At 57.1% G+C, this 11,874-nt stretch overlaps 1 protein-coding gene across 1 annotated transcript; it reads left to right on the forward strand.

The window, feature by feature from the left end:
• The first annotated feature begins 2,584 nt into the window (after window positions 1–2,584).
• PLIN5 (perilipin 5) lies at window positions 2,585–8,185 on the forward strand. Its single transcript, XM_049789308.1, has 6 exons — window positions 2,585–2,776; window positions 3,234–3,316; window positions 4,068–4,248; window positions 5,410–5,609; window positions 6,727–6,843; window positions 7,655–8,185. Exons 1-6 carry the CDS (start codon window positions 2,587–2,589, stop codon window positions 8,171–8,173), a joined length of 1,290 nt encoding a protein of 429 aa, XP_049645265.1. The 5' UTR covers window positions 2,585–2,586; the 3' UTR covers window positions 8,174–8,185.
• The last annotated feature ends 3,689 nt before the right edge of the window (window positions 8,186–11,874 follow it).

Here is an 11,874-nt window from a genome sequence, read left to right on the forward strand (position 1 = left end):
GGTGACAAGTGGCAGAACTTGGCCGGCACAGAGGCTGAAGCATCATCTGGTTACTATGGCAACGGAAGAGCGTTGCGAGGACGGGGCCTAAAGCCACGCCCCTCTGGACCACTCCTCGGGGAGGTCACTCCTCATTGGCTGGTCTCTCTGATGCCACGCCCCCTTGCACCACGCCTCCTGGAGGTCGTTTCTCATTGGCCGATCCCCAGAGGCCGCGCCCCGAGCCGCTATAAGGCGGGTGGAGCAAGGCTGGGGGTGGAGTCCGGCGTCAGAGTTTGGAGTCGGGGTCCTGGGCTGTGTGGTTGGGGGCTCAGGCGGTCGCGGCGCCCGGTGAGTGTGTGGTCCCCGCAAACCCGCGGTACCCCCATGGGTGGGTGGGATGAAGCTGGAGCAACCCGGGGAGGGGCGCAGAGGAGCCAGACGAGACGGAGCCGAGCAGGTGGCCCACACCTTTGGCCCACTTGGCTGGACCCCAGGACCTTGTTGGGCAGAGCCCAGGGTTGTGCAGGCGCCCAGGGGTAGAGACAGGGGCGGGACAGCAGGAGGGGGAGAGTCCAGCCCGCCCCGTGCACCCTCCTGCTCTGACTCCTCAGCTCACTGACCTTGGCTTCCAGCATAGAGGCTCCTGCTGGCTGCCTCAGTTTCCCTGTCTATCCAAAAAATGAAATTGGGGCTGGAGCCATAGCACAGCGGGGAGGGCATTTGCCTTGCACGGGGCTGACCCTGGTTTGATCCCGGGCATACCATATATTTTCTTGAACCTGCCAGGAGTCACCCTGAGCGCTGCAGGGTGTGCCCCCCCAAAAAAATTTATAAAGATAAAAAATAAAAAAGACAGGTTGGGGGGCCGGAGAGATAGCATGGAGGTAGGGTGTTTGCCTTTCATGCAGAAGGACGGTGGTTCAAATCCCGGCATCCCATATGGTCCCCCGTACCTGCCAGGGCCAATTTCTGAGCATAGAGCCAGGAGTAACCCCTGAGCGCTGCCGGGTGTGACCCAAAAACCAAAACCAAAACCAAAAACAAAAACAAAAACAAAAACAAAAAGACAGGTTGGCTCTGTATAGGTTCTGAAGCTTCCTCCACCCCGCTACTGGGGGTCACCACCTGAGACCTTACGACTTGGCAGAGGTGGGAAAACATCCCAGAGAGGTGAAGACATCAGCCCAAAGTCACGCAGCAGGTAAAGGTCAGTAGAAAACATTCCCCCTCAGTCCTCATTCTCCCCACTGTTATTACTGTGGCTCACACCTGGAACCCCACTTACAGATTCTTTTTGGGGGGTTGGCGGTCACACCCAGCACCACTCAGGGGTTCCTCCTGGCTCTACACTCAGGAATCGCTCCTGGTAGGCTCGGGAGATCATATGGGATGCCGGGATTCGAACCACTGTCTTTCTGCATGCAAGACAAACACCTTACCTTTATGCCATCTCTCCAACCCTCACCTACAGTTTCTTTATAGCAACCCATGCATGCATGAGCCTTGCCCTGTCATAGCTTCCCAATGGGGAGTTCTGCAGGTCCGTGAGGGAGCTGAGACCCCAAGAAGTGGGGGAAATAAAGGACGTTTTCATAGCTGCTGCAAGACACACCCAGACAAACCCCGAGACTTAAGTGAGAGCCCAGGTGTGGTAGCATATAGCCCCTTCCTTCTGCCCTGCTCATGTGTTCTTGCACACCAGGGGGAAGCCAGAATGTCTAAAAACCCGTCAGCTCAGACCCCCAGTCCCAGTGTGTGGGAAGACCAGCAGGTAAGGAGCTCCCCAGCCTGGGCACAGAAGACGGGGAGGACGTTTGGGGTCACAAGAGTGCAGGGGAGTGGGGAGGGTGTCTGGCCCCTTCTTCCTGTTTCCGTTTCTGGGGAGGCCCAGAGAGGGGCAGATTCCCACAGAACCTCCAGCCCCCAGAATTCACCTGGGGTAAGTCTACCCCATTTCACCTGCATCTTCATCACCATTGTAACCACCATCATGTCCCTGTTAATAACAGCAACAACAACAATAATAATAAAATTGTGTTGGACTGGGGAAGGCGCTTCCCTTGCATGTGGCTCACCTAGGTTCGATTCTTTTTTTGGGGGGGCAGTCACACCCAGCGGCGCTCAGGGGTTACTCCTGGCTTTGTCCTCAGAAATCACTCCTGGCAGGCTCGGGGGATCATATGGGATGCTGGGATTCGAACCACTGTCCCTCCTGGATCGACTGCTTGCAAGGCAAATGTCCTACCGCTGTTCTATCACTCTGGCCCCATAGGTTCAACTCTTAGCATCCCAGATCGTGCCCCAAGCACCACCAGGAGTGATTCCTGAGCACAGAGCCAGGAGTCAGCCCTGAGCACCACCAGATGCGGCCAAAACACCAAATAATAGTGACAACAATAATAATGTCCATCGCAGCGTCCATACTCGACATAAATCATTACGTACAATTCCAGAAACTCTGTCCTTTCCTGCCAGATCCCCACACACCCCAGAAAGGCCCAGAGCACTCAAGCAGCACCCCCTGGGATGAGTCTTTGGGGGTCGAGCCAGCCCAGCTCCCCAGACTTCCCAGCGGTCTTCCAACCTCTCCACCCCTAGAATGCAATGCAGCGAGTGGCTGCACTTCCCCTGGTCAGCAGCACCTGCAACGCCGTGTCTGGCGCCTACAGTGCCGCCAAGGACCGGTACCCGCTGCTGGGCTGCGCCTGCCGCCTGGCTGAGCACTGTGCGGGGAGTCTCTCCTCGAGGGCCCTGGACCACGCACAGCCACTCCTCGATCACCTGCAGCCACAGCGTGAGTGGCCCGCCTGACCCCTGCCCTCACTCCTGCCCCCGGGGCCAGCGCAGCTACTTCTGGTCCTATCTGGACCATCTCACTCCCCCTGGGGTGTCCCGTCTCCTCTTCATCCCACGGGTGGGAAGGTGGGAAGCCCCATACGTGTCGCCCATCAGCGCAGCCTCCTCACACACACACACCCTTTCCTCCCGTGGGTCTGAGCCCATTTCCAGGACTACCCCCTTCCCTCCATCAAGAGCCCCTTATCCTCGCCTCTCCCCTTCCTGAATGCAACCGGTGTCTGCTGTGCACAGTCTCTGAGAATCTGGGAGTGTTGGATCTGGTCACTTGGGTGGCAGGGCAGAAGTGGGGCCCAGCTGAGGCCCCCCAAAGTGGCCCAGAGCATCCCACCTCTTCCATTTGTGTCTCTTCCTCTGTCTCTGTCTCCGTCTCTCTGTCTCTCTCTCTCCACTAGTGGCCACCATGAATGATCTGGCATGCAGGGGCTTGGACAAGCTGGAGGAAAAGCTGCCATTTCTACAAAAGCCCTCAGAGATGGTACCAGCCTGGAGGGTGGAGGGGTGCTGAGGGATGGGGGAGTACAGGGTCCAAGACCATCTGTTTGGGGTTTTATTTTTGTTTGTTTTGGGGGCCACACCTGGCAATGCTCAGGGGTCACTCCTGGCTCTGCATTCAGGGATCACTCTTGGAGATGTTTGGGGGACCCTACGGGATGCCGGGGATCAAATCCAGATCATTTGTGTGCAAGAGCCTTCCCACTGTATCATCACTCCAGTCCCGCTTTTCTTTTTTATTCGTTTGATTGCTTTATTGTGGCTTTCCCTGGCAGTGCTCAGAGACTGCTCCTGGCCAAGTGCTCAGAGGAGTGTGTGGTACTCGACGCAGAACCTTGGCTTCCTTCATGCTCATATATCATGGTCTCCTTCTGGCCCAAAGTCAGCTCTTTTCTTTCTTTTTTGGGGAGTGGACCACACCTGGCAGTGTTCAGGGCTGACTCCTAGCTCTGCACTCAGGAATTACTCCTGGCAGTGCTCAGAGACCCTATAAGATGACGGGGAATCGAACCCAGGTTGGCCGTGTGCAAGGCAAAAGCCCTCCCCTCTATGCTCAGGCTTGCATAGATGCGGTTATATTTTTTTTGTTTGTGTTTTTTTGTTCTTTGTACATAGATGTGTGAATGAGTAGGTGAAGTGCACGCTTGCCTTGCACTGGGGAAACTGAGGCTCCACACTAGGAAGCCCTGAGTGCAGGGCAGGGGGAAACGGAGAGCCGGGGACTGTCCCCACAGGTTGTGACATCGGCCAAGGATGCTGTAACCAGTGGAGTGACGGGCATGGTGGGCCTTGCCCAGAGGAGCCGACGCTGGAGCGTAGAGCTGAAACGCTCCATGAGCCACGCCATGGACGTAGTGTTGGGGAAGTCCGAGGAGCTGGTGGACTATTTCCTGCCCATGACCGAAGAGGAGCTCGGTGAGGCACAATTTGGGGACAGGGAGATCAGAGAAGTCTCGGGTTCTCCTGAAGTCACAAAGCACATCATCCAAATTGGGCTCTGCAACATCTCCAGAATTCAGTGAGCTAGAAATTCCATCTCCTGGAGCTGCACACACCAAGTACTCGAAAATCCAGTATAAATGAGCCCAGTGAAGGCCTTGAATGGGGCCAGACTCATCTCCCGCACTGAGGGACCCGACTTTGCCCCCTAAACCCTGACCTGGAAACTGGTCTTGGAAAAATAACTGGGTTGAACTTCAGGCGCCTCCTGAGCACTCACGCGCGCCCTCCTGTGGCTGCTGCGGGAAAGACACGCTGGAGCCAAGAAGGGGCGCGGCCAGACTCTGCGTTTGTTTGGGTCGCCACCTGCTGGTCACTTTGAGTAGTTCCCCTTTTCCTCCCTCTTTTTGGGGGACGGGGCACACCTGGCAATGCTCAGGGGTGACTCCTGGTTCTGCTCTCAGGAATACTCTTTCTTTCTTTCTTTCTTTTCTTTTTTTTTTTTTTTGGTTTTTGGGTCACACCTGGCAGTGCTCAGGGGTTACTCCTGGCTCTATGCTCAGAAATCGCTTCTAGCAGGCTCAGGGGACCATATGGGATGCCCGGATTCGAACCACCGTCCTTCTGCATGGAAGGCAAACGCTTTGCCTCCATGCTATCTCTCCACCCCCTCCCTTTTTTTTTTTTTTTTTTGAGGAATTACTCTTTTTGTTCGTATTTGGGCCCCTAAGGAGTGCTCAGGAGTTACTCCTGACCCTGTGCTCAGAAATCACTCCTGGAGGGGGGCCAGAGAGACAGCATGGAGGTAGGGTATTTGCCTTGCATGCAAAAGGATGGTGGATCGTCCAAATGGTTCCCCATAAAAATCCAGGAGCGATTTTTGAGCATAGAGCCAGGAGTAACCCCTAAGCGTGCCGGGTGTGACCCAAAGAGCCAAAAAAAAAAAAATCACTCCTGGAGGCCCAAAGTGATAGCACAGTGGTAGGGTGTTTGCCTTGCACGCAGACAACCCAGGAAGAACCCAGGTTCGATCTCCAGCATTTCATATGATCCCCAAACCTGCGCCTAAAAGGCAAACACCCTCCCGCTGTGCTATTGCTCCAACCCTGACACCCCCTCCCTGTTCCTGCCCTCCAGAGGCGCTGGCAGCTGAGGCAGAGAGTCCCGAGGTGGATTCCCTGGAAGAGCAGAGGAAGCGCCGGGGCTATTTTGTCCGCCTGGGTTCCCTATCGGCGCGGCTCCGCCACCTGGCCTATGAGCACTCGCTGGGGAAACTGAGGCAGCGGAAACATCACACCCAGGACACGCTGGTCCAACTGCAGGAGGCCCTGGAGTTGGTGAGAGCCCTGGGGCTCATCCCGGGTACCGGCAGGTCTCAGTCTTGGTGGGCTCAGGGGGACCCTCAGGGGATCGAACCAGGGTCTGAAGCTGTGAAGCTGCATCCTAGAGAGTTCTGGGGTTTTGAGCACTGTTCTAGGAGCTGCCTGACCAGGTCACTGGGCGGCAGCAGGAAAGGCTCAACACAAGTGCCATGAGTCAGAGAAACACCTGGGACCCAGTTATGGTAGAGCAATAGTGTGTGTGTGTGTGTGTCCTGTGTGTGTGTGAGAGAGAGAGACAGAGAGAGACAGAGACAGAGAGAGACAGAGAGAGAAATTACACAGAGCACATTTGAACTCCTGCCTTAGTGTACAGCCCAAAAAACTTAAATCAAATCTCTCTCTTTCCATCATCTAGAATGTTCTCTTTCCCAAGTGACACTCTCAGTTCTCATGAAACACAAATGCCTACTCTTTCCGCCTTAGCCCGACACCGCCCACTACCCCAAACATAAACACACACTCTAGCTAATTTCTGCCTCTCTAGAAGAGCATCTTCTGGGATTCTTCCAGAAAGAAGCAGAATGTTCTGGAGTCTGGGGGTGCTGTACCCCCAAACACACACCTAGGACACTCAGTAGAAAATTCAAGGTCACAATGGGTCTGAACTGTTTGCTGGGGAACACGGAGGAGGAATCCACCCAGCTAGGAGGGCAGGCTTTCTGGAGGAGGTGGCCATTTGTAACAGAACTTGAATTGGTGGGAACCAGGGCAAGGTACCAGCAAAGGGCCTGACTGGGTGTGGGCTGAAGGGAGGTAGAGGTCATAGGTCATGGGGGACAGAGGAGAGAATGAGTGTGTGTGAAAGTTGCATCAGGCAAACCTTAAAAGCTCAGAGAGAGGTGAGAGCACTGTGGGAGAAGCATGGATGGGGACGTGGGTTTGATCCCTGCATCCTATTGGGTTCCCTGAGGCCTGCCAGGAGTGATCCCTGAGCAAGGCCAAACAAACAAAAAATAAGATAAAGAAATGAAATTTTAAAAAGTTTCTCGTGGGAGCTGGAACTAGGCCGGGTGGGGGTGTCCCGGGTCCCCTCCCCAAGTCCTCAGGGTTGGACCACCTCCCGTCCCCACAGATCAACCTCATGCAGTGTGGATTGGAGTCCAGTGCTCCTGCCCGGCCTGGGAGGATCCTGGAGCTGTGGGAGCACTGGAGCCAGAGTCTCCCTGAGAATGGGCACAGCCGAATGCAGGTAGGAAAACATGAGTGGGCCTGAAGCTGGGGTCAGTCAGCCTGCACTATGTTTGGTGGGGGTGGGGGGGACAACATGTTTCCAGGGCTGAACCGCTCTCAACACAACCCAGCTGGTTGGAGGGCATCGCTGGGGGAAACTGAGACAGAGGGGCAGCTCCACCGAGTGAGTGTCTTTGGGGAAACAGACAGATCAGGAGTCCCATGAGGCGTCTGTAGGGGAAAGTGAAGCAAGGAGCTGATCCCAGGAGTGTTCAAGGGGAAACTGAGGCAGAGTTGGTCCCAGTTGTGTGGAAGGGAAGACTGAGGCCCAGAGCAGTTTCCTGGGTGCCTGGAGGGAAACTGAGGCCCAAAGCAGTTCCCTGAGTGCCTGGGGGAGATGAAGGCCCAGAGCTGGTCCCAGGACTGTCCAAAGGGAAACTGAGGCAGAGCTGGTCCCAAGGGAAGACTGAAGCTCAGAGTAGTTCCCTGAGGGCCTGGGGGGAGATTGAGGCCCAGAGCGGGTCCCAGGGGTGTGCAAGGGGACACCGAGGCCCAAAGTTGGTCTCAGGGTGTGGAAGGGGAAACTGAGGCCCAGAGCTGATCCTGGGGTGCCTTGGGGGAGATTGAGGCCCAGAGTTGGTCTCAGTGGTGTGCCAGGGGAAACTGAGGCCCAGAGAGGTTCCCTGGGTGCCTGGGGGACACTGAGGCCCAGAGCGGGTCCCAGGGGTGTGCGAGGGGGACACCGAGGCCCAGAGCTGCCAGAGCGGGTCCCGGGCTGTGCCAGGGAGGCCGAGGCCCGAGCGCTTCCCCGCACCCGTCCCGCCCGCCAGGCCGAGCTGGAGACGCTGGCGCTGTCGCGGAGGCTGATGGCGGAGCTGCAGGGCGCGGCGGCCGGGCTGGAGCGCAGCGTGCGGGGGCTGCCGGCGGGCGCGCAGGAGCGGGCGGCCGAGGTGCGGCGCTGCGCGGGCGCCCTGGACGCCGCCTTCGGGCCGGCGCGCTGCCTGCGGGACGTGCCGGCCGGGGCGGTGGCGGAGGGCCGGGGCCGCGTGGCGCGCGCGCTGGCCGGCATGGACGAGCTGCTGGAGCTGGTGCTGCGCGCCGCGCCCCTGCCCTGGCTCGTCGGCCCCTTCGCGCCCGGCCTGGTCGAGCGGCCCGGCACCCCGCCGGGCCTGGCCGCCCGGGTGGACGAGGTGGTCGGGCACCCCGACCCGCGCTGGGCGCACCTCGACTGGCCGGCGCGGCAGCGCGCCTGGGAGGCCGGAAGGCGCGGGGAGCCCCCCGACGACGAGCAGCGGCCCCCCAGCCCGCCCCGGCCCCGGCACACACTGATGCCCGAGCTGGACTTCTGAGCCCCGGGGGCGGGGGTGTCGGGGCCCCCCGGGTGGACTTTGGAGCCCCCCAGATGGGCTCTGACGCGCCAGATGGGCTTGGCCCCCCCATGGGTCTAAGACCCCCAACTGGACTTCTGAGACCCCAAATGGGCTCTGAGACCACAACTGGACTTAGGAACCCCCAAAATGGCTCTGAGACCCCAACTGGACTTCTGAGCCCCAAAATGGACTCTGACACCCCAGTTGGGCTCTGATCCCTACACATGGGTTCTGAACTCCCCAGATGGGCTCTGAACCTCCAACTGGACTTATGAGCCCCAAAATGGGCTAGCCCCCCCCATGGACCCTGAGCCCCCCCCCCTAGATGGGCTCTGAGACTCCAACTGAATTTCTGAGATCCTAGTGAGCTCTGACCCTTCCAAATGGGCTCTTGGCCCCCCAGTTGGACTTCTGAGCCCTCAAATGGGCTCTGAGACCACAACTGGATTTCTGACACCCTCAACATGGGCTCTGACCTCCAACTGGACTTCTGAGCCCTAAAATGGTCTCTGACACCTTCAAATGGACTCTGACCCTCCCAACTGGACTCTAAACCCCAGATGGACTCTGGCCCCCTGATGGATCTAAACCCCCAACTGGACTTATGAGCCCCAAAATGGGCTCTGACCCCCCCATATGGACTCTGCCCGCCAGATGGAGTTTTGAGACTCAAAATAAACTCTGACCCCTAATGACCTCTGACTCCCAGATGACCTCTGACCCCCAGCTGGGATCTGACCCCTCCACTTGATTCTGCAGCTCCGGGTGGAAGAGCTGCAGAACTGCGGACAAGGCTTGTGGCCCGTTTTCCTTGCCCACGCAGGGTCTTGAATCCGCAGCCAGTGGGGGACCCCTCCCCTAGCGAGTGTCTGTCTCCCGCTCACTCCTGGGGTTCTTTACCCAACCCCCAAGAAGCTGGTCATTAAAGTCTCCCAAGAGTCTCTGCTTCATGCCTGCTTTGAACTGGAAAATTCCCCATCACCAAGTTCGATCCCCCTCGGCATCCCAGAGGGTCGCCTGAGCCTGCCAGGCGTGATTCCTGAGCGCAGAGCCAGGAATAAGCCCTGAGCACAGCTGGATGTGACCTCCCACCCCACCATACCCTAAATCCCACCCCCATGCTCTGCTTTAACCAGCTAGGCCTTCCAGGCCGACTCTTTGCTCCTTTGGAGTTTCTTTCTCCGAAATAAAGGTGCCTTGTCTTGGCCTAAGGACCGTGGTTTCTATTCCCACCAGTGTGGGGTTCAGCTAAGGGATGGGGAAGAGAAGCCATAGGACCCCCTGAGTGTCTGCTCCCCACAAGAAGGGAGTGATGCTCACCCAGGCCATGGCCAGAGTCTGAAGCATTGCCTGCTCTCAGGTGGAAGTCATTCACACTTTAGTATAAACAAACTAATCAGGGGCTGGAGCAATCGCACAGTGGTAGGGCATTTGCCTTGCATGTGGCCTACCTGGGATGGACCTGGGTTCGATTCCAGCATCCCACATGGTCCTCCAAGCCTGCCAGGAGCGATTTCTGAGCACAGAGCCAGGAGTGGCTCCTAACTGCTACCAGGTGTGGTGGCCCAAAAACCAAACCAACAAACAAACCATCAGGGCTAACTTGTTGGCTGGGAACATCACCACCAAAAAAAAAAAAAAAAGAAAGAAAGAAAGAGAGAGAGAGGAAGGAAGGAAGGAAGGAAGGAAGGAAGGAAGGAAGGAAGGAAGGAAGGAAGGAAGGAAGGAAGGAAGGAAAGCAGAAGGGGTGTCGTGCTGGTGACCCGCTTACCTGGAACCAGCAGGCCCTCATCAGCTGCACTGGCCAGACTGGGAAACTGAGGCAGGACTACTACTCTTTCCTTCTTTCCTTCCTTCCTTCCTTCCTTCCTTCCTTCCTTCCTTCCTTCCTTCCTTCCTTCCTTCCTTCCTCCCTCCCTCCCTCCCTCCCCCCCTCTCCCTTTTTCCCTTTATTTTTGTCAATACCCGGATGACACCCAGAGTCAGGGCTGACTTTGTGCTAAGGGATCACTCAATCAGTGCTTAGGACCCTCTGATTCTGATGCCGAGTTGGCCGAGGACAAGGCCAGTTGCCCTCCCGCTGTGCTGTGGCTCCTGCCTGGCGGTTCTAGTCTTTGTGGGCCAGAAGGGAGTTGACAGACCCAAGCAGGCAGAGCTGCTTGTTTGTGAGGGGAGGGCCGTGAACTCAGGCGACCTCCAACTTCCCTGGACTCAGCCCCAATTGGTGCTCCATGGTTCCTGACCACTTCCTGACGCAGTTAGCCACCTAGACTACATCTTTCATGATCCTCCGTGTCCCAGGAGGGAGCTTGATTTCTGTTTGTTCCCTTAAAGAAAGTAGATTTTTGAGGGTAGTAGAGTTAGCACAGCGGTAGGGTGTATGCCTTGCAGGCAGCCGACCCGGGAAGGAATCCAGGTTCGATCTCTGGCATCCCATATGGTCCCCCAAACCTGCCAGGAGCGATTTCTGAGCGCAGAGCCAGGAGGAACTCCTGAGCACTGCCGCCTCCAAAACAAGACAAAACAAAACAAATAAAAATGTGGGCCTGGGAGCCATCGTCATAGGACAACAGGAAGAACGTGTCTTGCATGTGACTGGCCCAGATTTAATTCCCAGCACCCTATAGGGTCCCCCAAACAGTGTCAGTAGTGTTTCCTGAGCAGAGAGCACCTTTGAACACTGCTGGGTGTGGCCCCCAAACCAAAGCAAACCAACAAACCAAAAAATGAGCCATTGGAGGGAAGAAGGGGATGGGGACAGAAGCAGCAAAGGTCCTGAGGTGGAAGGGGCTGGTGTGTGAGAAGAATGGAGATGGCAGAGGGCTGGGAGGGGCAGATGGGTCTGATGGGTCTTTGGGGACAGTGTCTTCTCTTTATGCCCCCCCCCAGGGATGCCCTGGCTGGCCTGCAGATGAGGGGACTATGCCTAGCTCCACCCCTCTGCCCTTCCTCCCTCTCCCCTTTAGGACATATTGGCTGGGTGAACCCACTTTGGGGAACACACTCTCTTTCCCTCTAACTGTTTGGCAAACACAACAAAGGGCTCCAAGGAGACGGCCCAGCCCAGGGGGGCAAAAGGCCCAGAGCCTGGAGCCAAAACCTCCTCACCCCCACCCTGGCTTCTAAGCCAGGGACAGGCAAAGGGGGGGGACACTAACTTTGGGGGAGGATGAAACGCCTCTCCACCTTCACCCAGTGCACACAACTTCCAATCTTGGGCTGAACCCCACCTCTGTCACTTTGTGGCTTGGAGAGGGGAAGTCCTTTGCCCAGGGCTGCCTTATTCAGGAAGCCTCCCTGGATTGACTGAAGCCCTCAAACTACCAAGCCCCCAAACCCTCCTCTCTTCAGTTCTGAAAGTGTCATGTGTGTGTGTATGTGTGTGTGACTTATGGTTCATAACCTGCTGTGCTCAGGGCTGACTCCTGCCTCAGTGCTCAGGGAGAACTGGAGGAAGTGGCTCAGAATATGCTGCAGCTGGAATCCAGGTTGGCAGTGTGCCAGGCAAGCACCCCTGGGGAGTGGCAGCCTCCCCCACAACACACACACAGCTGCAGGATGTCCTCAGCTTCAGGACTGTCCCACGAGGACACACCTTTAACCAAATATCCGTTAAGGGCTGACAGACACTCAGGTATGCATCTCTGGGGACACACGGGAGGGGACCAGGGGAGAGGGAA

This window comes from Suncus etruscus, chromosome 15 (assembly GCF_024139225.1).
Source record: "Suncus etruscus isolate mSunEtr1 chromosome 15, mSunEtr1.pri.cur, whole genome shotgun sequence".
Classification (NCBI taxonomy): Eukaryota; Metazoa; Chordata; class Mammalia; order Eulipotyphla; family Soricidae; genus Suncus; species Suncus etruscus.

Excerpts from the sequence above, each read along its gene's own strand:
- PLIN5 (XM_049789308.1), top strand. The coding sequence starts at position 2,587 with ATGCAGCGAGTGGCTGCACTTCCCCTGGTCAGCAGCACCTGCAACGCC. Across the intron at positions 2,777-3,233 it reads CGATCACCTGCAGCCACAGC|TGGCCACCATGAATGATCTG; the intron begins GTGAGTGGCCCG and ends TCTCTCCACTAG. Across the intron at positions 4,249-5,409 it reads CATGACCGAAGAGGAGCTCG|AGGCGCTGGCAGCTGAGGCA; the intron begins GTGAGGCACAAT and ends CCTGCCCTCCAG.